This window comes from Eulemur rufifrons, chromosome 19 (genome assembly GCF_041146395.1).
Source record: "Eulemur rufifrons isolate Redbay chromosome 19, OSU_ERuf_1, whole genome shotgun sequence".
Taxonomy (NCBI): domain Eukaryota; kingdom Metazoa; phylum Chordata; class Mammalia; order Primates; family Lemuridae; genus Eulemur; species Eulemur rufifrons.
The window spans coordinates 57,824,606-57,851,196 of NC_091001.1; the positions used below are offsets into that span (position 1 = coordinate 57,824,606).

Consider the following 26,591-nt stretch of genomic DNA (forward strand, 5'->3'; position numbering starts at 1 on the left):
CTGAGCTTCTGTTGCCTCCAGAGACGTGGTTCCAGCTTCTTATTGATTCGTCGCGCCCTGGGGCCCAGGCTTTCTGGGGCAGGAACAGACGGTGCCAGTTCTGGGGCAGGAACAGACGGTGCCAGCCTCCCCTGCTGCTCTGCCCAGCTCTCCTCGCCCCACAAGGCCTGTGCCCTCGGGAGGCGTCCCAAGTGAGCACCGGGCCCGGGCCGGAGACGGGGGTAGGTCCACAGTGGTCCTTGTGCTTGGAAAGATTTGGTCTATGACAATGAAATGGCTTCACTGATCCCACATGGGCGTGGTCCAGGCCCAGAGACCTACAGCCCAGAGGTGGCTGAGAGACCAGGGGAGGGGCAAGGACGGATGCCTTGTCATATGAGGTGATGGGGGAGTCCTGGGCCCTGTGGAAGGACATCAAAAGGGCCCCAAGCCTCATTGGAGACGGCTTCACGGAGGGACAGGGCTTTTGCTCCAGGAACTTCAGAGCCATGGGTGGAGCTTGGCCCAGCCACATACAGCCCCTTCTAGTTCTTGCAACAACTGAAGCTCTTTCTGCTTGAGGCCTTCGAACTTGCTATTCCCTTTGCTGGAACATTCTCCTCCCCACCCCCTTGTTTGTTCAGCAGCTACATAACTTGTGAGCTGGGAGGAAGCAGTTCACCTGCTTTTATTCTGGTAGTTATTGTAACTTAGGCCTTTGCTACTCAAAGTGTGGTCTCCAGACCAGCGGCAGCAGCATTGCCCGACACTTGCGAAAACAAGTGTGGATGCCAAGCCTACCATGCCCACAAGATTAACATTAGCACGATAGTATTAATGCGGGACGGCTTCCTTCTGCAGGCAGCTCGGTGGCCCCGTCCATGAGGCGAGAAGTCGGGAGCGCCCTCTGCTGGCGGCCGCTCCCCACTGCCCGGTCATCCCGAGGGACGTGCTGGGCGCTGACAGCCAGGGGGAGGGACCCGCGCCCTCTCCACACCACGCTCGCTGCCAGCGGGGTTGTGGGCACCGCTGTCCTGCAGGACTCAGACAAAGCTGCAGAACTGAATATGTCTGGTTGTGAATTTGGGGGGAAGGTACTATGGGGTCCGGAGACTGGGCTGGGGCAGCAGGAGGTTAAGGGGGACCTTCAGACGAGGCACTCCATATGACAAGGAAGACATTCCGCCATGAAGTCTGAGACCCAAATGAGGAAATTCCAAAGGAATTTATGGAGAACATCTTTGAGGGTTTGCCAGGGTTTGGGGGCCAGAGATGTGAGGAGTGATGGCTCAGTGATGCAGGTTCCTTCTGGGGCGATGACAACGTTTGGGACTTGGTACAGGCGGTGCTTGCACAGCGTTGTGAATGTGCCCAGTGGCACGAGTGGTACATTTGCAGTGGTTAATTTTATGGTCTGTAAATTTCATCTCAAGAAAATTAGGAGAGGCCGGGCACGGTGGCTCATGCGTGTAGTCCTAGCACTCTGGGAGGCCGAGTCGGGTGGATAGTTTGAGCTCAGGAGTTTGAGACCAGCCTGAGCTAGAGCGAGACCCCCGTCTCTACTAAAAAAAAAATAGAAATAAATTAGCTGGACGACTAAAAACATATAGAAAAAATTAGCCGGGCATGGTAGCGCATGCCTGTAGTCCCAGCTACTCGGGAGGCTCAGGCAGAAGGATTGCTTGAGTCCCGGAGTTTGAGGTTGCTGTGAGCTAGGCTGACGCCACGGCACTCTAGCTAGGGCAAAAGAGCGAGATTCTGTCTCAAAAAAATAAAACGGAGAAAAGAGAAGTTTGATGGCTCTAAAACTCACCAGGTCAGAGACAGCAAAGATGTTGAGGGATTTTTTATGGGGACAGTTGTTGCTGTGCTCAGTCTGCCCTTACAGAGCGAGGGGTCATGGGAGGTGCCAGCTTTAGCCCCAGCCCACTGGAGGAGAGGCTGTGCAGATCCTTCTTTGTCAGTGTGACTCCAAGTCCTCATCTGCCAAGACGAGTGATGTTGCCACTTGCCTGAGAAACCTAAAAGTCAAAGTCAGCACCTAACAGTCTGGGACTTTGGCAGAGGTAGGATGTTGCCAGTGGGGTGTGTGTGTGTGTGTGTGTCTATCTGAGTGAGAGAGAGAGAGAGAAAGAAAGAGAGAGGGGTTGGAGAAGGGAAAGAGAAGAAGAAGGACAGGACAGGGAGGGAGAGGGAGAGATGGCTTTGCCTGACCTGGGGCTCTGGCAGTGGTGATGCCAGCCTGTAGGCTGCCAGGAATGGCAAAATCCAGATTTGTGACTTGTTGGGCAAGTGTAGGGTAGGAGACTAAGGGCTTTCCAGAAAGTAGGAAGGAGGGAGGACATGGTCTAAGATAATATTTTTTCACTTAGAACATTTTTAATATTGCACATTAAAAAAAAGTATTCATCTTACAAATTGTTCTGCATCCAAACATAGAATAGCTTGGAGAACAACATTTAGAAAACAAAAGCCAATGGGAAAAGACAGATTAAAACTACCAGGACAGTACAGGATTTATATGGCTCGGATTTGACAGTTTTCTCACTGTATCATCAATGTCAGAAACCTGTTCCTTCAGCTATCTCTGTTGCTCTGGATTTAAAGAAATACCTTTTCTTCCTGGTTTCATTTCACCTTCTGGATCCATCCAATATTCTCTAATATCAATTGGAACTTTCCCTTTAACGTCCTGAACACTTAAGTCCCGCATTTGCCCAGTCTGAAGCATGTTACGCTGTCTGCTGCTGCTGCCCTGCTTGGAATATAACAGCTCTTGAAGTCTCAGCAGTCTTTGGCTTCTTCACAGGTTTTTCTGGAGCAACTTGCTTTTTCCTCTTTAACTTTTTTTTGACTTCATTGTCAGAAGAGCTTGAAGAAACAAGTTCCTTGGATTAGGCATGGCTTGGCTCCTGCAGTCCTACACCCTCCTGCTACCTCTCGAGACTCGGTCTAAGATAATTTTACAGGTCAGTGACTTGGACCCAGCAGTGAAAAAATTTAGGCTGTTGACTCCAAACTTCCCTGCACATTTCTTCAGCTAAGGAGTAATTTGCTTGGTTTGAAGGATATGTTATTCCGAACATGGTAAAATTTTGGTAACATTAAGATTTCCTTTTATGTAATAGTTTACTGGCTAAGATAGAATTAATTTGTTTTTCATTTTTGTGTTTGCTTCTTGTGCACATGTATCTGCCTGGGCACACACATGTGGAGACTTGGGTACATGCAGGAAAACCCTGCCACCCTGAGCTCTCTGAACCTCCTCTGATTTTTTTTTTTTTTTTGGTATGTTTTTACTATGGCAAAGTATACATAATGTACAGTTAATGATTTTTAAAGTGTACAGTTCAGTGGTATTAATTATACTCGCAGTGTTGTGGAACTGTGACCACAATCTACTTCCAGAACTTTTTCATCATCCCAAACAGAAACTCTGTCCCCATTTAGGCAATAACCCCTCATCTTCTCCTCCCCTGGCCCCTGGTAACCTCCATTGTACTTTCTGTCTCCGAGAACTTGCCTATTGTATCTACCTCCTAAGAGTGAAACCATACAGTATCTGTCCTGGTGTGTCTGGCTTGTTTCGTTCAGCATAATGTTTCTGGGGTTCATGCACATCGTAGTGTGTGTCAGAATCTCATCCCTTTGAAGGCTGAAGAATGTTCCATTGCATGGATGTCCACCTTTTATTTATCCATTCATGTGTTGGTGGACACTGGGGTGCTTTCTACCTTTTGAAAAGTGCTAATTTATTTTTAAAACTATCCAGGAAAAAGATAACATTTAAGCCAAAGTGGGGAGATAGTGAATTTTAAACTGGGGAATCACCGTGGGGACGTGTTCCTGAGTTACCTTTTGCATGTGTCACCCTCAGAGCATCCATGTGAAAGGGTTCAGATTGGTGTATTGGGGACAATGTAATTTAAATTTTGCTAGCATGGGTGTTGTTATAAGAAGTTTATTTGAGGAAGGACAATGCAGGAAATGCACACTTGTGGCCAGGTGGCAGCCCGGGGTTTAAAACTCACAGCTGACTGGACAAATGATGATGGGGGAGGGTCTGTTTTGTGCATTGGAGGAAATTCATCAGGGGTGCCTGGGGCCCAGTCACCTAAAGCTCCGGGCAGAGAAGGACCACAGCGGGGAGAGAGCAGAACCGAGTGCTCCTCTCTCCAGCCACGGCTCCCTCCAGTGGGATGTGAACCGGGGGAGAGGGGCGCCTGTTGCTTGAAGCAGCGGCCCAATGAGGTAGAGAAGCACCCTGGGGAACAGGTGGGCGCCCCCATGGCTGTAGATCCAGGAAGCAGGAGGACAGAGCATGCTGGCGGGGTGCTGGGACCCAGCCCTGACCCCGAGAGAAGCCTGTGACCCAGGGGAGCGCAAGGCTTGGCGGGAAAGTTGGCGCCTTGGAGCTCACAGCATGGGGCACTCTGAGAGTGTAACCTGCTCTATGAACAAATTTCAGTGACCTCTCTATGTTTTTAAATAACTACAGATGAAGCGTCCTCTGCCTGCACCTCCCCCATCACAGCACACACACTTATCTGTTCAAACCCACAGACAGCTAGCATACTCTTCCAGAAAACAAAAAAATCTCTCACCAAAACATTGTGTATGGCAAAAGATAATTTAAAAATTTCAAGAAAGGAGAGGTTTTGAGCAGTCCCTTGGCGAGCCCTCATTTCAACAGGCCCCTGGCTTGGGGCACCTTCCTACCCCATGGCGGGACACCTGGCTTCGGAGTTTGCCTTCTCGCCCCCGCCAGGCGGTGGAGCCAATGGGCCAGGAGGGCGGGAGCCAGGCTGGGTTGACCCTTGGACCTGGCTAAGCTTCTAAGGCCCTCCTGGAGGGCCGGGAACAGGGCTGGGGGTTGGGCCAGGCTCTGAGGCGTGTGGCATTCCCCTGTGCCCCGCACCCGCTGCCATATGAGTTCTGTGGAAGGATGGCGTACTGTGGCCCTCAGGTTGCAGGGGGGCTAGTGCCCCAAGGTGGCCTGGAGACCTCTCAGCCCAAGGGCAAGGCAGGAGCTGGAGTGGAGAGCAACTCCAAGGGGCCCTCCCCCAGCCCTGCACTCACCACCACCCCCCACACCCCATGCCGTGAAGCTAGAGAAGGAGAAGCACATACCCTGAGGAGTCCCAGGACATCAAAGCTCTGTAGAAGAACTTGAGCAATGTGCCAGGCTCCGGAAGCAGAAGGGGATCCCCCTGGGATATACCCAGGCTGATGTGGGGTTCACCCTGAGGTTCTCTTTGGGAAGGTGTTCGGCCAAACAGCCATCTGCCGATTTGAGGCTCTAGAGCTCAGTGTCAAGAGCACGTGTGAGCTGCGGCCCCTGCTGCAGCACTGGGTGGAGGAAGCCGACAACGAGGAAAGTCGTCAGGAGATAATGCAAAGCAGAGACCCTCGTGCAGGCCTGAAAGAGAAAGAGAACTGAGTGAGAGGCAACCTGGAGAACTTGTTCCCGCAATGCCTGAGACCCGCACTGCAGTAGATCAGCCACATCGCCCCGCAGCTTGGGCTCAAGAAAGATGTGGTCCCAGTGTGGTTCTCTAACTGGCGCCAGAAGGCAAGCAATCTAGCAGTGACTATTCACAGTGGGAGGAGTCTGAGGCTTCCGGGTCTCCTTTCTCAGGGGGACTAGTGTCCTTTCCTCTGGCCCCAGGGCCCCATTTCAGTACCCTGGGCTATGGGAGCTCTCACTTTACCACACGGTACTCCTGGGTCCCTTTCCCTGAGGGGGAAGCCTTTCCCTCTGTCTCTGTCACCACTCTGGGCTCTCCCATGCATTCAAACTGAGGTGCCTGCCCTTCTGGGATTGGGGGGCGGGCAGGGAAAGGGGAGATTAGGGAAGGAGAACCTGGAGTTTGTACCAGGGATTGGGATTAAGTTCTTCAATCACTATGGCACTGGGAACACAAAGGGCGGGGGCAGGGAGTTTTGGGGGAGCTGGCTGGAAGGAAGGTGAAGTTCAGTGATGCTCCTGATTTTAATTCCCACATCACTCATCACCTTGTTTTTAAATAAAGAAGACTGAGACACACATATACACAAACATAAAAATTTTTAAAAAGAAAAAAAATCAACATTATTTTAAAAAAGACTCTCCCCACCTCCCACCCCCCTTTGAGTTTGGCCAGGTGGAGGTGAGTCAGGGGCCTGCAGAGATTGGAGGATTCCAGGGAGGAAGAGAGTGAGGCAGGCCAGGGTGTTTATTCTCCTCTGTCCCCAAACCTCCTCTCAGGACAGTATGATCTGCTCAGCTCCTTGGTCAGGTTCCTATAACCTCTCGCTCCCACTCAGCCTGTGGGTTCTTGGACCATCCTTGCTGTTCCCCTCTACACACCTAGACCTTCATAATCTGTCCTTCTGTTCACTATACCTATACAATCTGCTGGAATTATCCTAATTTGAGTGTTGGAACCTGATACCTTTCCCTTAGAGAATTTGTTTAAAAGGTTACAGAACATTTCTTCTCTATAGAGCTAGGACCATCATCCTACGATTTCTGAACATCTTATGGAGGATGACCTGTCTGTCTACTTTCTTTCCTGTTGAAATGATTTGCTGCTATTTTGTTTCACTTGTCTTTTTTAAATTGTGAGTCCTCACTGGAATTCAGGGCACCCATCTGAGGTTGGGCTACTGGGAGTCTTGATGAGAGGTCAGGGGAATGATGTCTTTCTAGGAGCCCAAGGTAAGTGAACCTGAATTGATTTTTCCCTTCTTCCTGTAAACTCCCAGAATGCCACTTGATTGTCTACCTTCCATCTCACTGGCCCTTTCCGGCCTGGGGTGGTTCAGTAGGGGAGTGTTCTTCACAGATGCAAGTATGAGATGTCATTGGCATGATCCCCTCAAATCCACAACTCTCGGAGTAACAGTGATTCCAAAAATATATCAATAATTATCTATATAATCCGTTTGCTAAGGGCAATAGAAAAACGAATAAAATAGTTTATCAGGGTACTTGTAACTGTTAATGCCTAATTAACTGTTAAGAGTTCATTGTTAATAAGTAACAAATAGCAGCAATACAAATGCTTAATGAGAAGTGCAAGACCTTGAAAGGAAGGAGACAGCAGGTACAACATTCATCCAGTGGAGAGTGGTCAGAAGTCTTGATGGAGTAGGTGGCACTAAAGTGGATCTTGGAGAAAGAACAGAGCCCCAGTCCCATACTGGAATGTGGCCAAGTACGGCCTGACCACTGGTGGTAGGATGGGTGTGATGGGGCTTGCTGGGTGGATCTTACATCCCATCAGACAGAGCTGGTTCTCTTTGCATGTGGGGCTTTTCGCTAATCCATCACTTGCCAGACACTTGTCAAACACCAGCCCCTGCAGCCAGCATGCTGTACTGAAAAAGCAACAATGCACACGTTTGGGCCCAGAGCTATCTGGGTATGAGTTCCCCCCTCCCACCTGGGGCCTTGGGTAGGACACCTCAGCTTTCTGGGTCTGCGTTTTCCATTTGTCAAATGAGGCCATTAATACCAATCTTAGTTCTTGTATAGCATAGGAAGATATCTAACAGTGCAGGCATCTAATAATTTCTGTTACAAAACATCAATTTCTTCTTTTATGCACCTGGTAGTGCTGAGGCAGGTAGTAAAATAAATAAGACATCTGGAGATGTCTGGTCTCCCCTCCACAGTGGGCACACACCCGTGTGTGCCAACAAGCCTGGGCCCTAATCTCCTGCCACAGCAAGAGCTGTGGAGTCCAGGGGTGGCTGACTACAGGCCAGTAACGTCCAAGCCAGGGGGCCTCGCAACCGCTCTCTTGACGGACAGTGATAGGTTATAGGAAGCGGGAGATGACGTTGTTGCCCGGACAGAAGAGCTGTGGGGGTGGCGAGGGGGCTAGGAGGTCTCAGCGGGGGACACACGTCAGGGGCCTAGGTGCAGGCCGGCCAGGCTGGGAGGCCGGGCCCAGGGGCAGCTGCTCTGTAGGGGCCAGACTTGTGGCTCCAGCTGGGGGAACCGGAGCCTTGCCGCTTCTTCCTCAAAGAGGCTGGGGAGGGGGCACCTGCTGGGTAGGAGGGACATGCCTTGGGGACCCCAACAGGGCAGGCTGGGGCCGAGTGGGCTGGGCCTATACCCCTGCCCCCCAAGGTGCCCCTCGTGGCTGCCCTCAGGGCCATGGGAAGAGGAGTTTACAGTGAGCCGGCGGCCAAACCTATGTATTTAACAAGCTGTAGGAGGAGGAGTGAATATTGACGCGAAGAGAAACACGCGCCTGCGCAATGGAGCTGTCTGGCCTGTCTTGGGGTCCCTGTTCAGAAATGGCCGCCCTCTCTGTCAAAAAGGGGAGACAGACACCAAAACCCTCTCTGCGCATGTTCCGTGCTGCTGGCACCCGGTCATGGTTGGTGGTCTTTTATCAGGAGAGAATGCTGGTCTGGCCCTTGGGGAATAAAGCCTGATGGCCGTCAGCAAGGGAGAGGTAAAATGATGCGATGGGACCTCCCTGTCATGGCTGGGAACTCAGTTTTAAGGTTTCTCTGGGGCCCCCTTGGCTGAGAGGGGGTCCGTTCAGGCAGCCAAGAGCTGAGGATTTTATTCTTAGTTCACACTGCGAAGCAACATCGCCCTCCGCGGCAGGGCAGTCCCAGGCCTCCTCTCTTCCGTCCCCAACCCCTCGTACCTTCCTTGGTGGCAGGACTAGCCTGGCCAGGCCTCCCGCGGTCACCTGCGGTGGAGGTGGGCGGAGGGTGACGGCCACGCACACTCGCGAGGAGTGTCAGCAATGGAAGTGATGGGGTCTCAGGAAGATTGCAAAGTTCTGTTACTGCTGAACTGGGTGCCTGGAGGGTGCGCAAGGCCTGGACCTGGGTTCTAACCGTGTTCCGCGCTGCCTGACCACGCAGAGCCGGTCCCCTGACGGTGGACAAATAGATTACAAACAAAATCTCCTCCCAACCCAGAAAGCCTCTCTGCAGAGGTAGAAGAGAAAGAAAGCACTTTTATCATTGAAGATGTGTCGCAGCAGAGTGTGACGCACATCGCAGGCAATCCGCTAAGAGATGGCAAAAGCAGAAAGAAAGTTCACCTGCCAGCGCAGCCGGGGGTGCAACCCCTCCCACAACCCCCTGCACACTGTACGTGTTTGCAGGAGGAGCCGTGACCAGTCCTAGAGTGAGGGGACTCCACAGCACCACTGGTCACACACAGTTTATCCTAGATGCATCTTAGATCCACCTGGCCATCTGTTTGCTAATTAGCTTGATACAAAGAAAAAAATAAACTCCTATATTTATGACAGCAGGTAGAGTTACAACTCAGAGAGGAAGTTATAAGAGATGGGGGCGCTATCTCTTTTGATGATTAGGTTTCAAAGAGAGGGGCCCCCAGGTCTTTGGGGAAGACAGTCCTGGGTTGTAAAACTGGCAGGAGGTTTATTGAGCTGTCAAAAAAGTTTACAGGTTGTCTACATCTCAAAGGGGCGCAGGAAGAATTTACAATGACACGTTTTCTAAAGCAAATGCTTTAAGAAAAGGGAGACAGGGCCTCTCTTGCCCTCTTCAGGTCTCCCTGTGTTACCAGGCTGGACGTGAACTCCTGGCCTCAAGGGATCCTCCCACCTCAGCCTCCTGAGTAGCTGGGACTAGAGGCAGGAGTCACTGCACCTGGCTCTGCCCTTTCTTTTAACAGGAAGTATTAAAGCTCTTAGCTTTCATTTTCTTTGCTGTTTCTGAGAGCAATTCCCTGTCACTTCTCAGCATGCCGCCAGTACTTACTGGCCCAACACAGAATCTGTGCAGTGAAAAGGTCTCTTTCTGCTTATTACCAAAATAAATAAATAAATAAATAAAAACAAAAAACAAAAAATAACACCAACAACCCACCTGGCTTAGTATTTTGTATAAATCTGCATGTTCTTTTCAAGAAAATCTTAACTCTAAGGAACTGGAGTGAGATTTAGGGAAGACAACTAAGGATGCTGGGTTGTTCGTTTGCCCTCTTGCCTTGGGAGGCTTCACTGGTAACCACTCACTGTCCCATGGCAGCTTTCACAAACAGGCTAGAGACACGGCGCTTTAGTTACGCACTTGAGGCATTATCTGCAGCAAATGCCCAATTCCAGGCCAGCTTCCCAGGAGGCTCTAGGACTTATTCGTTTATTTAGTAATTGAGAATTTAACTAGAACCAGAAGAAATTTCAGAAATGATCTAGTTTGAACAGGCGCCAGGCCTCGAACCCATGGCAGGCACTTGGCCACGGTGTGTTGAATGAATAAATGAATCTTTCAGGTCTCACGAAGAAAACCCAGGCTTCTATCAAGGAAGCCACAGAAATGCACAAGTGACACTAAACATTGGGACAGACGAGAAGCCTGAAGTAAACTGAGGCGGCTGTGCTTTGGGGAAGCCACAGCAACCAGCAAGCACACAGGGACAGAGAGCACAGCGACAGGCACAACCCCCCGCCCTGCACTTGACCCTCAGGTTTCTGGCTGGTTTGTTAGTCGCACTCACGTTGGGAACACACAAGTGTACTTTGGAGCCCTCTGTTCACCCCTTCTGCTTCCTAAGTCAACTTTTGCTAAACATTGAAATGTTCATAGGAAATATTGAAATGTACTGAGAACAATTTAACACCCACGGACTCGACACCCAGAACTCACGTTGTCACAGTTAGACTTTACCCTGGAGGTCCCCTGGGATGCCAAAGACCTGGCTCTCAGCAGCCTCCACCCACCGGCCCTGGATCCCAGCTCCCAGCTGCTGGCTTCCGACGAGCGCGGCTGCGGGACAGCACCTGCGGGGCAAGTCTCCATCTCCGGATCTGTCTCTCCAGTGTCCTCGTGGATGCTCTGGCCAGAAACCTGGCTGTCATCTCTGACCCCTTCCTTGTCCTCATCGCTGTGTGAATCATTCTAACTCCTGCCATTTCTGCCGCCAAATGCACCTCCAGGGGTCCCGGTGTCACCACCTTGACCGCCAGCCTCTGGTCAAACCGCTGCTATCTCCTGGGCCTCTGGGGACCCACAGGGCTCCTTTGTGAACCCCAAATAAGGCACCGGGTCAAGTAACGCGGCCTGCTGGAAGCACAGTTTAGTGGGCAAATAATGCCTTTGTGCAAACAGGAAAAAGGTGCCCTGTCCTTTGGCCAGACTCAGCTCCATGCCACGCTCATGGCTTGGCAAGCTGAGGAAGGCTTGAATTAGTTCCCACGAGCCCCTCTTGGCCAGGTACCATGGTCCAGAGGGCACCTGCACACCTGCATTGGGGACCTTTGTGTCACCTGGATGCTGCACGAGCCTCCAGGGGGTACCTGCTTCCGACCCTGCCTCCTCAAATCCACTCTCCACGTGCAGCCAGAGTGATGCATGTGCCCTTGGGCACACACACGCACACACACACACAGAGGAAGTGCCCATGGCCTCCCCTCGCTCTTGGATAGTCCAAACTATGTCACCAGGATGGTAGACCCTGCGTGGCCAGGCCCCTGCTGCCCTCTCCCACTCTCTGCAGCCACAGCCACGTTGGCCATCTGTCCCTGAAGGCTTTCCCTGTGTCCCACCTCGGGGCCTTCAGGCTTCTGTTCCCTCAGCCTGAAACGCTCCCTCACCCTGCCTTGCTCAGGCCTCCCTCTCCTTCTGGTCCTCCCTGGGGAGCAGCCAGTGCGTCTCGCTCCCTCCCACCCCTTGTCGTGGTCATCATGGCCGGGAGAGGTGTCCTCTGGTGTCGCTCCTGAGCAACTCCCAAGCGTAAGACCCCACATCCGCTGGCTTCCCTGCTTTGCCCCAAGTGCCCACACGGCCTGGCCCACGACGATCATGAACTGAATATCACACATAAAGGCCTGCTTACACTTGGGACCCTGCCTTCAGGAAGCCCTGAGAATACTCAGCCTTAACTGGTCTGCAACTTTAGAGCACGTGGGGAGAGGTGGGAGCTAACTTTTGGAAGGGAAGCCTCCCTTTGACAGCTTGTAAGTTCTATGTTTTTCAGGTTTGTGTTGCTTTTGCCTGTTTTACTGTTCCCTCGACAGTGGGAAATGTTTAACCGCTCGTATGGCACAGGCTCTGACCAACGAGCAGAACACACACCAGGTGCACAGCGTGCTGTGCCTGTCGGCTGTGGCTCCTAGCTGAACTTGACATCCAGAACATCATGCGTGCATCACACACAGCTGCTGAGTGAATGAATGAAGGAATGAATGAACGGATGAAGGGCGGTGGAGGCGGGTGAGGTAAGTGCAAGAACTGCCAACCATCGATTTCCGTGGACCAGGTAAAGCTTTGGTGGAAAGAAGCCTAGCTGTGAGGGACCTTGTTGCTGAGCCAGGGGACTTGGCCTCTGGCCGGCGATGACCCAGCAGAGGGTGAATGGCGCTAGCAGCTGTGTGCAGGGGACTGGGATGGGTCGCAGAGAGCACCAGGTGTGCCGAGTGCGAGATGCTCCGGTCCTGCAGTGCCACGGCTAAGGCGTCAGGGAGGGGGAGCCCCCTGTGCTGTTCCCTGCGTACCCTGCTCCAGGCACATTTCCCGGTGACCACAAAGGGGAATGCACACTGGGCTCCCTGCTGAGTCAGCCCAGCTCTTTGACCCTGGGGTTGATGATTATCAAACACAGCCAGGAGCCAGCCAATGAGGGGACTGAGCATCCACGCCTGTCCCCGGAGGTGTGGCAGGCCCTGGACAGTCTCTCCTGGAAGCCATCAGAGGCTGAGGGCTGAGGCTGCGCTGGACACTCAAAGCTCCCGTGGTGGCAGGTGAGGGATGCGGGTGGAGGGACAGAGCTGTGAGTTGGACCTTCCTCGGGATGTTGAGGCCCGGCCATTCTCGGTGTTTGCCTCTTACGCCATCTGGGCAACCTAAAAATATGCAGTCAAGGGGAAAGAGACTTTGCTGAAGCTTGTGCTTGTGAGCACAGGATTTCTGCCATGTATGGTCCCTGGAGAGGGACGAAAGGGCTGGGGACATTAGCCTGGTTGCTGCGGGTGTCACTCCAATGTACCAAGAAGCTGAGAGAGCCAGAAAAAGGGAAAAAAGGGTGGAGGGGAAGGTATCTTATATATCACTGCATTTTAAAAGTTATTGCATCCTCAAAGCAGTCCCACAAGGCAGGTTTTATTTTACACTGTTCTACACACAAAGAAACAGAGGCTCAGAGAAGTTAAGTGGCATGCCCAAGGTCACACAGCTAGAAAGCAATGCAACCAGGATTTAAATGCTGGTGTTTTGGACCCTGCCTTCTGCCAGTGGAGGCGGCCTGCTTCCTCCTGAGCAAAAGCAGAAAGAACCTTCTTGAGCAGGGTCTCCCCATTCCTGCGAGGCTTCGAGGCATGGGGCACTCACGTGGCTTTCTGTCTCTTCTCCAGGGCTGCCGGGAAGGCGTGCAGGGACTCCTCACTGTCTCTGTTGGACCCTGAGATTGAAGACACAGAGGTCTCCCATGGCTCCTTATCTCATCCGCAAATACCAGGAGAGCGACCGCAAGTGGGTGGTGGGCTTGCTCTCCCGGGGGATGACCGAGCACATTCCCACCACTTTCCGCCACATGCTGAAGCTGCCCCGGACTCTCTTGCTCTTATCTGGGGGTCCCCTGGCCTTACTGCTGCTCTCTGGCTCCTGGCTCCTGGCTCTCACTTTCAGCCTCGCCCTCCTCCCTGTCTTGTGGTTCTTTGCTGGACGGCCCTGGAGGGAGTACGTAGAGACGGCTTTGCGCACAGACATGGCTGACATCACCAAATCCTACCTGAGTGAGCCTGGCTCCTGCTTCTGGGTGGCGGAGTCTGAGAAGAGGGTGGTGGGCACAGTGGGAGCTCTGCCCATTGACGACCCCACTTTGCAGGAGAAGCGGTTGCAGCTGTTTCACCTCATTGTGTCCCCTGAGCACCGTGGTCAGGGGATGGCAAAAGCCCTGGTCAGGACTGTCCTCCAGTTTGCCCGGGACCAGGGCTACAGTGAAGTTGTCCTTGGCACCACCATAATGCAGCGGTCTGCCCTGGGCCTCTACCAGGGCATGGGCTTCCGGAAGATGGGCCAGTCCTTCCATAGCTTGGGTTTCAGGCTAATGAATGTTAATACAGTTCATTTCATCTACCACCTCCCTTCTGCTCAGGCGGGGGGCCGGTGATCTCCTTCCTTGTGTATCAGTCAGCAGAGGATCCTCAGTGCTGGAGCAATAACAAAGCTGGCCTTTCAGTGCTGACACAATAAAAGCTTATTGAGCATTCACATCAGAGTCCCAGTGTGTGGTGGGGCGGTGGTGTATGGGGTATTGGTCCATTCAGGTTTTGTGGGTCACGTCTGTTTTGTTTTGTAGTGTCATGATGATGTTGCATAAGAAAATACCACAAAACAATAATAAACAATTAGCACGTGAGCCTACAGGTCAGCAGTTTTGGCTGGGCTTGGCTGGGCTTGGCTGGGCAGAGCCTCTGGTCTCAGGTGGCTGAGCCAACCCCATTGTACAAAGGCCATGTGGTTGGCTAAAGTGACAGGGTGATGGGGCTCTCATTTCCCAGCAGGCTAGCTCAGGCATGGTTTTATGGTAGTAGCAGAGAAGCAAAAACGAAAGCAGAAACAAGGAAATGCACTTTGAAGCCCCTGCAGGCGTCGCATCTGCTGACATCCCGGACTCAGGGCTAGAGATGGGCCTGCCTCTGTAGTGAGAGCAGCTGCGAAGTCACATGGCAAAGGGGTGGGACGTGGCCATGGGGAACAATCGGGGCCAGCGACCCAGTGAGACCTGTCTAGCCCCAAGGTCTCTGCTAGGGAAAGAAGGCAGCCAGGGATAGAATGTGAGATTCAACGTGGGCTCAACCTGGACCCAGGGGTGGGTCCCTAGCGGGACTGAAGGGAGGCTGGGCATGGGGTCTTCCCATGTGTTCGGGGAGAGGGCATGGGATTGTGCATTTCCCAGATCTGTCACACTTGGCACCTAGCCTCTGTCCCCAAAAGCTGAGGGACTCCAGATTTTCACAGGTGCCTCCTGAAATGACCATGTCAGCCCCTGAGCCTTGGTCCAGCCAGAAGGTGGGACTTGAAGCTGTTTTGATGTTGGAGAACCAAGCCCCTTACCAGCTAGTTCATTGCCAACACTGGGTGCACCCGTGGTGGTCTGGAGCCCCTCATGGGTCCTCCCAACCCAGAGGCCAAGTCCTTTGCTGATCCAGGAGGTTAAGTCACCATATCAGCCAGGTTTTTGTGATGCACAGGCAGTATTTGGGGTCCTCTGCAGCCCTGTCAGCGTCCCCTGCTTACAGCTGGCCCCTGAAGGGTCAGCCAGGCCACACCAGGCCTAATCCCGCCACTGGCTTTGCAGGCAGGTTTCACCTAAATGGAGTCCTTTGCCAAGAGTGCGGCATAGTGCCAAGCAGTAGCGCCTTGCTGCCCAGAACCATGGGCCTCCAGTCTGCCCTCCTACCCCTCTGTGCTGGTCTCTTTTCCGCCTGGCCACGAGGGCCACCACCCTCCTCTCTGCCAGGCCATCTGCCTCCTCAGGGCCGCCTCCCTGCACTTCTCTGAAAACCCAGCTGTGAAATCCCTTGTCAAACTGCCCCCACCACCGCTGTTTTAAACCGAGCTTCTGTTGCCTCCGGAGATGTGGTTCCAGCTTCTTATTGGTTGGTGGCGCCCTGGGGCCCAGGCTTTCTGGGGCAGGAACAGATGGTGCCAGCCTCCCCTACTGCTCTGCCCAGCTCTCCTCGCCCCACAAGGCCTGTGCCCTCGGGAGGCGTCCCAAGTGAGCACCGGGCCGGGGCCGGAGACGGGGGAGGTCCACAGTGGTCCTTGTGCTTGGAAAGATTTGGTCTATGACAATGAAATGGCTTCACTGATCCCACATGGGCGTGGTCCAGGCCCAGAGACCTACAGCCCAGAGGTGGCTGAGAGACCAGGGGAGGGGCAAGGACGGATGGGTTGTCATATGAGGTGATGGGGGAGTCCTGGGCCCTGTGGAAGGACATCAAAAGGGCCCCAACCCTCATTGGAGACGGCTTCACGGAGGGACAGGGCTTTTGCTCCAGGAACTTCAGAGCCATGGGTGGAGCTTGGCCCAGCCACATACAGCCCCTTCTAGTTCTTGCAACAACTGAAGCTCTTTCTGCTTGAGGCCTTCGAACTTGCTGTTCCCTTTGCTGGAACATTCTCCTCCCCACCCCCTTGTTTGTTCAGCAGCTGCATAACTTGTGAGCTGGGAGGAAGCAGTTCACCTGCTTTGATTCTGGTAGTTATTGTAACTTAGGCCTTTGCTACTCAAAGTGTGGTCTCCAGACCAGCGGCAGCAGCATTGCCCGACACTTGCGAAAACAAGTGTGGATGCCAAGCCTACCATGCCCACAAGATTAACATTAGCACGATAGTATTAATGCGGGACGGCTTCCTTCTGCAGGCAGCTCGGTGGCCCCGTCCATGAGGCGAGAAGTCGGGAGCGCCCTCTGCTGGCGGCCGCTCCCCACTGCCCGGTCATCCCGAGGGACGTGCTGGGCGCTGACAGCCAGGGGAGGGACCCGCGCCCTCTCCACACCACGCTCGCTGCCAGCGGGGTTGTGGGCACCGCTGTCCTGCAGGACTCAGACAAAGCTGCAGAACTGAATATGTCTGGTTGTGAATTTGGGGGGAGGGTTAACTATAGGGTCAGGAGACTGGGCCGGGGCAGCAGGAGGTTAAGGGGGACCTTCAGACGAGGCACTCCAAATGACAAGGAAGACATTCCGCCATGAAGTCTGAGACCCAAATGAGGAAATTCCAAAGGAATTTATGGAGAACATCTTTGAGGGTTTGCCAGGGTTTGGGGGCCAGAGATGTGAGGAGTGATGGCTCAGTGATGCAGGTTCCTTCTGGGGCGATGACAACGTTTGGGACTTGGTACAGGCGGTGCTTGCACAGCATTGTGAATGTGCCCAGTGGCACGAGTGGTACATTTTGCAGAGGTTAATTTTATGGTCTGTAAATTTCATCTCAAGAAAATCAAGAGAAAAGAGGAGTTTGATGGCTCTAAAAACTCACAAGGTCAGAGAGAGCAAAGATGTTGAGGGATGTTTTTATGGGGACAGCTGCTGCTGTGCTCAGTCTGCCCTTACAGAGCAAGGGGTCGTGGGAGGTGCCAGCTTTAGCCCCAGCCCCCTGGAGGAGAGGCTGTGAGGACACTTCTTGGTCAGTGTGAGTCCAAGTCCTCCTCTTCCAAGACGACTGATGTTGCCAGTTGCCTGAGAAACCTTAAAGTCAAAGTCAGTGCCTAATAGTCTGGGTGTTTGGCAGAGGTAGGACGTTTGGAGGGTAAAGAAAGGAAGAAGGACAAAGAGGGAGAGGTAGAGATGGCTTTGCCTGAACTGGGGCTCTGGTCGTGGTGATGCCAGCCCGTGGAATTCAGACAGCATCTCTCTAGGATGCCAAATGCGTTTTGGGGATGAATTTCTCTAGTTTAACAGTTGTGTCATCTTATTAAAGTTATTTTCATTTATTTGTTAGCAAGAATATTTATTAAGAAATGAATCATATTGTTAACTTTTAAACAAAAGAAATCTATTGGTCTTTTTGGTTTCATGCAGTAGAATCCTGCTTCTCTGAAATGCACTTAACACATCAGCTGGACCTATTTCCCGAGTGCAGGGTGACCCTCCTATTATTTAAAGGTGTAAAAATGCAGGAGACCTGAGGAAAAAGGCCATGGAAGGCACCATCGACGGCTCATTGATAAATCCAACAGTGGTAAGTACAAAATGTGAGAATGAATGAGCCCTACTGGGCATTTAAGAATATGTTAATTTTTTGTGATGTTATGGGTCAGCCTAAAATTCTGTCATCATCAGGTAAAAATTCTTGTCCAAGTCAGACATGACCAACCATGAATTTGATGGTGAATGGAGGCAGAAGTGCCAGGCCCTGCCCTAGGAAATAGAAAGGTTGTGATGTGGCTCTGACAAAATGGCAAATGCCTGGTGGTAAGTGAGAGAGCTGGGATTGAAACCCAGACGTTCTTTGCCTCGGTTTCCTCATCTACTGCATACGAATCACAATAATATCAATTTCATAGGGTAGTTTTGAGGATTAAAGAAAATAACACAGGTAAAATATTTAGTGACATTTTCCATAATATCAGCTCTCAATAAATGTCATTTCTTAAATTTTTACTATTTATATAAGTTACTAGCAGCTTTAACATCCTATATATAATTTTCTGAGTACCCAGGCCTTTGAGTTAATAGTTTTGAATATAATCCATAGGAACTGTGATGCAATAAAAGAGCTTGACACTGGAGTTAACGTGAGAGAGGACATGTGTCTTCAGATTCTATGTGCGTAATTTTTTTTTTCTCTCTTTGGTAGATTGTCGATCCATTTCAGATACTTGTGGCAGCAAACAAAGCAGTTCAGCTCTGTAAACTGGGAAAAATGAAGACAAGACTCTGTCTACTGAAATTATTTTCAACCTTTCCCAAATAACAATGTAATGTGCAATTGAGTGACTTTATTTTTGTTGACCTTGTCATAAAAACATGTATCTTCTCCAATGTTGAGTTGGAACCTCAATTCCTACAACCTGGTCGTTAGTAATAAACCAAAATAATAGTGAAGAGGGCTTTGGACCGAGAGTTGAGGTTTAGCACTGTCTCACTAGATAGTTACATTACATGTGAGTAAACAATAGTTTAGCTAAATTAAGTAAGGCTAGTTTTATCTGTACTTTTTATCATATAGGGTCAGGAAGATCCCCCAAGTATTTTTGCTTAAGAAACTCAGAGTCATCTAAATACTAAGACATTATATTTTGTGTGTTAGCATGTACATCTTTCCCTCTCCCTGCAAACTCCTTGAGGGTAAGGTCCATATCTTTTCCATATACCAGGAACTTTCTGTAACAGCCTTTAACGTATTCTCACTCATATACCCAGTGCACAGCAAGAGCTTGTGATTTGAAATACTCATAGTAGTGCTTCCTCAATAAAAGCTAATTGAGCTAAAGATATACCACATGTAGCATCTGAAAAAAAGATTGAAATTTTGCAGATGAAGTTTCAGTATTAATACTACTATTCATAATTCAACCAGGTACTAATATCATCAAGAGAAAAATTAGGAAACCTATGGCATAGTTTAAAATATAGATGATTGAAAAGTTTATGAGATGCAGTTATTTCAGCATGGTAATAGAATTCCCCAGTACTTGGAATAAATTTTTTTTTTTTTTTTTCTGAGACAGGGTCTTGCTCTTTCACCCAGGCTAGAGTGTAGCGGCATCATCATAGCTCACTGCAACCTCAAACTCCTGAGCTCAAGTGATCCTCCTGTCCTAGCTTCCCAAGTATCTGGGACTACAGGCGTGAGACACCATGCCCAGCTAATTTTTCTATTTTTAGTAGAGATGGGGTCTTGCTTTTGCTCAGGCTGGTCTTAAATTCTGGAATAAAATTTACCAGGTAATTGTTGTTTCTTTGAGATCATTTAAAACAATACAGGAAACTACTGAATTCAATACACATTTGTTGAACTTGTCCCTGTTCCAGTTCCAGTTCTAAGGGGACTAAGCAATTATGTTCCCAGGAAGAGGCAAACAAGACAAAAGTTCAAATGCCCTAGGATAAATGATATGTGGGAATGTGAATTCAAATTTAGGGGAAGGACAAAGAAGCCATTCATCCTGGAGGCAGGAGGGTGCGGCAGGGAGTAGTATTTGAACTGTGGACTTTGAAGCACCTGCTCAGCAGCCAGACGGTGGGGAGAAAGACCTTCAGGGCAGAGGACAAAGTGTGTGCACGGCAGAATGGCATGAAATGTGACAGGATCCCCAAGCGGTCCAGACTGGCCAGAAGACAGGAGTGCCTGGCTGGAGGGTCACTCAGGGACAGGGGGAGGGGTGCTTTTGTGCAGTCAAAAAGTCTGGCCTCGATTCTGTAGGAACAAGGTGCAGCTTTAAGGACAGAGCACCTTAGAGGCGGGGCCAGTAGATGTTGGAAAAGGATTATTGAAGGGAAAAACTAGGCAGAGAAAACTATCAGGGTATGAGAAATAAGAACCTGTCCAAGGAAGAGGGTAGATCAGGAGATGTTTCAGACATAGGACACACTGGTTAATTGTCTTTTGTTGTTTTGTACTTTTTCTTGGATTTCAGAGGCTTTGAAAAAAATTTGGTATCTCAACCAATGACACCTCAGTTCTAATTGTTTACACTGAAGAGGGAGAAAAACAAATAAATCTAGAATACTTAATATCTCAAGTAGAAGGTCATCGGGTTTCTCTGAGAAATCTCCCTGAAATATTATAACAAATATTACAGAAGTCAAAAAGGTTTGTATGTTTTTCAAATAACTTGAAAAATAATTATATATACAAAGACCCGTGAGGTACAGGTTTATGTAAAATATAATTGCATAGTTGACAAAGCAGTCTCCACTTTAATTAGGAAAGTGGATACCGGGGGCCAGGTGTGGTGGCTACTGCTTGTCTCCCAGCACTTTGGGCGGCTGAGGCAGGATTGCTTGAGCACAGGAGTTCAAGGTTACAGTGAGGTATGATCGGGCCACTGTACCACTCCAGCATGGATAACACAGTGAGATCCTATGGAGGAGGAGGGGGAGAGGGAGGGGGAGGGGAAGGGGGAGGGGGAGGAGGAGAGGGAGAGGGGAGAAGAGGAGGGGGCGGGGGAGAAGGAGAAGAAGAAGAAGAAAAGAAAGAAATCCTTCGTTAAAAACTCTCCCCCTGAGAGCATCCTTGCATTGCCTGGATGCCGCTTCGCTTCCCGGTGTAACCCAGGTTGGGGTGGTGGTGTCTGTGGGTCTCTTTCCTCTCCTTTCACTGGCAGTGGCAGTATTTCTTTAACTCATGAGATAATTGGAGGGTTTCCTACCGTTATTCCTTCATGTGTCTTTGCTGCTGCTGGCTTCAGCTTAGACTGCTCTCTAGTATCTGTGATCTAGGGTCGCCAGATAAAATACAGAATGCCTGAATAAATTTGAATTTCTCATTAACAATCAACACTTTTTTAGTATAAGTATGGCCCAAATATAGCATGGGACAGATTTGTACTAAAAAATCATTTGTTATCTGAAATTCAAATTTAACTGGGAGTCTGGTATTTTTAACATTTATTTAAATTTTTATTTTTTAAATTTATTTTTAGAGATGTGCAGTGTCGCCATCACAGCTCACTGCAACCTCGAACATCTGTGCTCAGGTGATCCTCCTGCCTCAGCCTCCCAAGTTGCTGGAACTACAGGTGCACACTCGGTTAATTTAAAAATTTTTTTTTTTTTTTGTAGAGACAGGGTCTTGCTATTTTGCCAGGCTGGTGTTGAACTCCTGGCCTCAAGCAATTCTCCTGCCTCAGCCTCCTAAAGTGCCGGGATTACAGATATGAGCCACTATGCCCAGTGGAGTCCTGTGTTTTTATTTGCTCAGTCTGGCAGCCCTATTGTGAACAGTACTCACAATTCCAAACTTGAGCCTAGTCCAGAGGTTGCCCACTCTTTTCAGAAGTCCTGGAGGGGAACTGTGGATCAGGCCCTGAAGAAAAACAGTCCATTTCAGAAGGAATTGTAATATCCTAGCTTGGCTGTGGCCTTGGGGTTGGCCTGTACTCCCAGAGTTCGCCTGGACATAGGATGCACGAGTGTTTCCTGAGGACCAGATTTGGGACATGCATGTACATGCAAGAGGATGGCATCAAGCCATTTTCAATCCTGCTCAAGACGACTCTATGAGTCTCAGGGGAATGACTCCTAGAAACCAGATTTGGGGAGGAGGAGGACCAGAGCTGGAGGAAAACCCATCGCCTGCATACCCAGAGTTATTGTCCAGATTCCAGGTGGAGGCTTCAGAAGAACCCATGAAACCCTAGAAAGTCAGCTTGGGACAACACACTGCCACGGTGAGAGGACAGTAAGCCAAACTGCAGCCTCCACCCCACTACACAGACACACACAGATGCACACACAACAGATACAGACTCAGAGGAGGGTCAGAAACCTCCATGCTCTGCTGGTGGAGGAGAGATTTTAACTCTAACTCAAGTTGGGAGTTTTGATTAGTACACTTTTACTTACTGAGTGTAGACTGCATTTTCAATGAAAACTGAGCATTGTAGAATGTATAATCACCTAAAAGTGATCAGAACAGGCAAGGGATTACCCGAGTTCTCACCTTTAGGATAAGGGAAGGAATTTCCCAGTCCAGCAGGCTTGGAAGGGGCAGTGAGAGGCAAACACAGTTGGGTCCTGCTGTTCCTAGCGGCACTGTTCACAAGAGCTAAAGTTATATTTAGCTATGAATCTGTTTACCAAATTGCTTACTGTGAGATTAGAAATATTTGCTAAAATGTTTCTTATAAATACCTTATGTAAATTATGATGCATAATAAAATGCCCATGAGCCTACCGCCTGCCTGAATAACTAGAACGGTGTCACTATTTTTGACAAGACTTTTGAAGCTAACAGTTTCTCTTCCCCAATCCCATCTGCCTCAAAAAGTAACCACTATTTTGAGTTTTAAAAGAATCCATCTGTTTGTCATCTATCTAATCGTAAAACTATGTGGGTCCATATATGTCCCTAAACATGTTAACCTTGGCTTGTTTTTGAACTTTATAGTGACGGTATCATACAATGTATTCTCCTGTAATTTGTTTTTTTCTACTCAACATTGTTTCTAAGATTCATCAAGGTTGCTGTTCCTTAATTTTCTCCTCTGTCTAGAATTCTTTTGTATGATATATCACTTGTCATTTATACATTCTCTTGTCAAAGGACATTTGGGTTGTTTCCAGTTCTTTGCTATTATGAAGATGTTGTGAACCTTCCTGGGCTGAAAACTGAGGTGCAGGCTTAGCCTTGCTGAATTGTAGATCGAATGCAAGCTTCCCCAAGCGGTGTGTGAATTCCATTTGATCCACATCATTGTCAACAGAGTGTCAGCCTGAAAAATTTTTGCCAATCCAGTGAGTGTAGAAAGGTATTTATTCTACTCATTGTTAGGATGGGAACGCATAGCTCAGGCTGAGAAAGAATTCTCGACACAAAGATTAGAAAAGTTGTAAAGAAAAAGTTTATTTTACTTCCCAAGGGAAGGGCATGACATAAAAGAAAGAAAGAAGTGTCAGTGGGGAGGGTAAGGGATTTGGGTTTTTATGGGAAAAAAGAGAAAGAAATAAAATAGTTATGGCTGCCAGCTGAATGCAGAGTGCAGCTGTGAAATGGCTGCATCTGTTTTTCCTTTTTTCCCTCTTCTCTGTGAGGCTGGCTTGCCAGTCTCCTTGGAATCTGCTCTGGGGGATGTGGGAGGGATCTTGCACCCCTGCTGTCTGCTTGGGAACTCTTCAAGTGCTGTGAAAACAAAACTCTCAAATAAAACAATTTAAGCCTCAGGTAGTTAATCAAACAAAGGGGCAGTTGTGCAGTGACTTTTTCTTCAAAGGGGCAATTATGTGCTGTGAGCTTTGTCCTTTTTTTTCTTCCTGTTAGATAGTTTATTATTAATAGCAAGGCTGTCCTGTCACTCATAATGTGCATTTCTCTAATTAAAAAGAAAGTCAAGCAACTTTTCATGTTTATGGGCCATTTGCATTTGTTGCATTTGTTCTTTTTTTTTTTTTTTAACTCACTCACTGACTCACTGACTCTCTCCTGCATTTGTTCTTCCGTGAAACTGCCTGCTCATGTGTTTATTTAGCCCATCTCCCTGTGGATTATCTTTGTAAAAAAATTGACTCATAGGAGTTCTTTATATATTTTGGACACAAATCTTTTGTTGGTTACATGTGCTGCAATTATCTTCTCCCATTTTGTGCCTTGTCTTTCCACTGTCTTTATGGTGTCCTCTTGATAAACGAAAATTTTACATTTTATCAAACAAATTTATCAGCCTCTTTCCTTATGGTTCGCACTTTGTTCCTTAAAACATTTTTCCTTAACCAAGTTCTTGGACATACTCTATTTCTTCTAAAAATTTTAATGTTTTTACCTTTCACATTGAAGTCTTTTCAGTTTTTATTTCTATTAAAATCATATATGTACCTATTTTAAAGATTCAGAGTTCTACAGATTTGTTATGCCAAAGAGTAGCCCATGACCCTCCCTGTATCTGCTCCCTGTACCCCTCTAATGGGCTGTGCTCCACTGTTAGGCTCCAGCTTGTCTGTTGCGTAGCAGCGGCAGAGGCTGAGGATGAGTCTCCACCATGCATATGCACCCTCTTCCTCCCTAGCTTCCCAGTTTGGGCTACATCAATATTCTGTGTTAATTTCAAGCTAAACTTCATGGTAAAACTGATGATTTGTCTTTTCCTGTAGGTTTTTGATTTGTATCCTTTTCCTTGGAATTGATAATTATCTTTTTGCTGTTGTTCAGTTTTCTATGTATCATTTATTCAACCCCAGACTCTATCAGATGTCTAAACATCTCCTTTGAATATTCAGATGCCTCAGGTACTCTCTCAATTAAATCTCCTTAGTCTTTTCTAGAGCTTCTGGCATCTAATCTGGACTGATCACTCTCTGTGTGTCATTCAACATTCTTATTAAGCCAACCATGTGCTACACATTGTGCTAGGTCCCAGAGAAACAAAGGGAACAAGATGGTTGAGTCTTGCCTTCCTGGAGCTTACTATCTAATGGGCGATCCACCCTAGCCCTGGGGTGGCGGTGGAGTTTCCTTAGATCAGGATCCTCATTTTGGGGAGTTGCAAAGGGACAGAACTATGGAGCTGAGCCAAGAGTGCCCCCAGAGGCCAACAGTGTTAGCTTTCATTTTAATACTATTCCCTTTTTCCCTGTGGCCACCCCCATCCCAGTTCATGAGTATTTAGTGAGAAAGTGGGAAAAGGCTATAAGCAAGGCTTCAGAGCCAGTGAACATAATAGTTCAAATCACCCAGCTCCCAAACAGGTCAAGATGTAGATCACTCAACAGTTTAGCTTGGCCTCACTTTCTAACGACTGGCCAGAACCATCATTTGGGACACACACAATGTTTTGTGATTTATAGTTAAAACATTCTGCCTTCTTCATTCCCTCCCTCACCCCTAACTGCATGTGGTGGTGGTTGCTGGTGGTCTTTGCTAGGGGTGGGCAGAAACAGAGGCTGTCCTCAGGGAAGAGGAGTGGCTAAGGAGGCTCAAGTCTAACCTCCAGCAGAAAAGAGGGCAGTGGCTTCAGAGTGAAACCCACCGTAGCTCAGAACCAGGGTCAACGGGGCAAAGGTACAGCCTCAGCCTGGGCTTCTTGCACTTGTGCAACAACAAAAACCAAAATAAAACATCAGGCTCGAGGTCCTGCCAGAGATGGGGGGAAAGCACGTTCAGAGCAGGGTCCTGTGTGGTGGTGGTGGTGTGGGTTGTGGCTGGTAGAGGGAGGAACAGAGTAGCCTAATGGCGACAGGAGGATGCAGCCTGATGGCACAAGGTGGTGACCCTGTGGCTTCTGCCAGATGCTCAGTCCCAGCTGATTTGTGCAGGGTGGGGAACCATCCTGAGCTCTGGTGCAGAACAGATTCTGGGATCCTGTGCACCAGGATTCTCCAGGCCACGCTCAGCCAAAGGTCTCTTCGCACTGGAGGGGCAGGAAGACTACAGTTGTGCAGCGACCAGCCCCCTTCCTACACCCTTGTGTGCTTTGACTCTGCCCCCGGCCATGCCCGTGGCTGTAGCCTGGGGGAACCCTGCTGTTATTTTCACATGAAAGCAAGCCTGTAGGTTTCCTGTTTAAGTGAACCCAGCGGAGAGGCTACCAGGTCCCCAATGCACCTGTAGTGCATTCCTCAGGTGTGTTCCTGCCGGGGCTGGGAGGAGCTGGTTGCCAGCTGCCGCCCAGGCTCTTCCCAGGCCCTGAACCTAAATGCTCTGGGAAGGTGTCTGGATGACACAGCCCTGGGCTAAAGAGAATCATACTTATCATCCCTAGATTCCGCCCTGCCCTAGATTCCTTGCAGACCTGTTTTGAGACAACTATTACTTTCTGTTTCCATTCTGAATAAAAACCTCCTACAAAATGAGTAAACAGTCACGGCATTTTAGAGCTAAAAGGGAGCCTAGAGGTATTAACCCACTCATTTTACAGGTAAGCTGGCCTGCAGTGGTTAGCCACCTTACCCAGCGAGAAAGGGAAGAACTAGGAGCCGACCTCACACACCACGGGCTCTTTTCCAGGCGTCCTCTCTGCGCTTGCTTCCAGGATCAGGAAGGAGCCTAAGCGGCACCATCTGAAAGCTCTGAACTGTGCTTGGGGCAGGGCCTGCTCTTTGATCCGGCCTCTCAGCTGGCCCCCACTGCTGGGGTTCACTGACCTTACAGTGAGGTTGCTTAGCACCTTCCCCCCTCACTTTGGCCTTTGCTGCTGTTCCAGGACACAGGGAAAAAAATCTCGTTACATTTTCATCAAGGCTCTGGATTTTAGAAGTTGTTCTCTACGTTACAAATCTTGGTTTCACGAGTGAAGATGCAGAGTCTGGCGCACCAATCCTAAAAACAAGAGGGTGGGGGGAGGAGGGGAGGAAGATCCACCGAGCAAGGCTGGTGGCCTTTCTTCCCAGCCTGCAACGCCAGTCCCTGGGGCGCTGGAGTGAGGCTGAAAGGAGGCTCTGGACCCCAGGGGTTCCCTAACCAGACACCCTCTCCACAAAGCCCACGACACGGCTCTCACCATGGTGTGCTGTGTTTCTAAAGAG

The 26,591-nt window shown here is 49.5% G+C and overlaps 1 protein-coding gene, 1 long non-coding RNA gene and 3 pseudogenes across 2 annotated transcripts in view; 3 read left to right on the forward strand and 2 right to left on the reverse strand.

Moving 5' to 3' along the window:
* Nucleotides 1-11,449, reverse strand: part of LOC138400306 (uncharacterized) — a 22,808-nt gene extending 11,359 nt beyond the window's left edge. Inside the window, exon 1 of the long non-coding RNA XR_011236226.1 lies at nucleotides 10,612-11,449. This is a non-coding gene — a long non-coding RNA (uncharacterized lncRNA). The remainder of the gene's footprint in view (nucleotides 1-10,611) is intronic.
* Nucleotides 2,465-3,600, reverse strand: LOC138400063 (activated RNA polymerase II transcriptional coactivator p15 pseudogene; annotated as a pseudogene).
* Nucleotides 4,821-6,042, forward strand: LOC138400305 (POU domain, class 5, transcription factor 1 pseudogene; annotated as a pseudogene).
* Nucleotides 11,450-13,372: 1,923 nt separating the features above from the next.
* Nucleotides 13,373-25,803, forward strand: LOC138399468 (EKC/KEOPS complex subunit TPRKB-like; annotated as a pseudogene).
* LOC138400302 (putative N-acetyltransferase 8B) lies at nucleotides 13,382-17,409 on the forward strand. The gene has a single exon (XM_069495354.1). The coding sequence runs from the start codon at nucleotides 13,388-13,390 to the stop codon at nucleotides 14,069-14,071; it is 684 nt and encodes a 227-aa protein (XP_069351455.1). The 5' UTR covers nucleotides 13,382-13,387; the 3' UTR covers nucleotides 14,072-17,409.
* Nucleotides 25,804-26,591: the final 788 nt, after the last annotated feature.

Excerpts from the sequence above, each read along its gene's own strand:
- LOC138400302 (XM_069495354.1), top strand. The coding sequence starts at position 13,388 with ATGGCTCCTTATCTCATCCGCAAATACCAGGAGAGCGACCGCAAGTGG.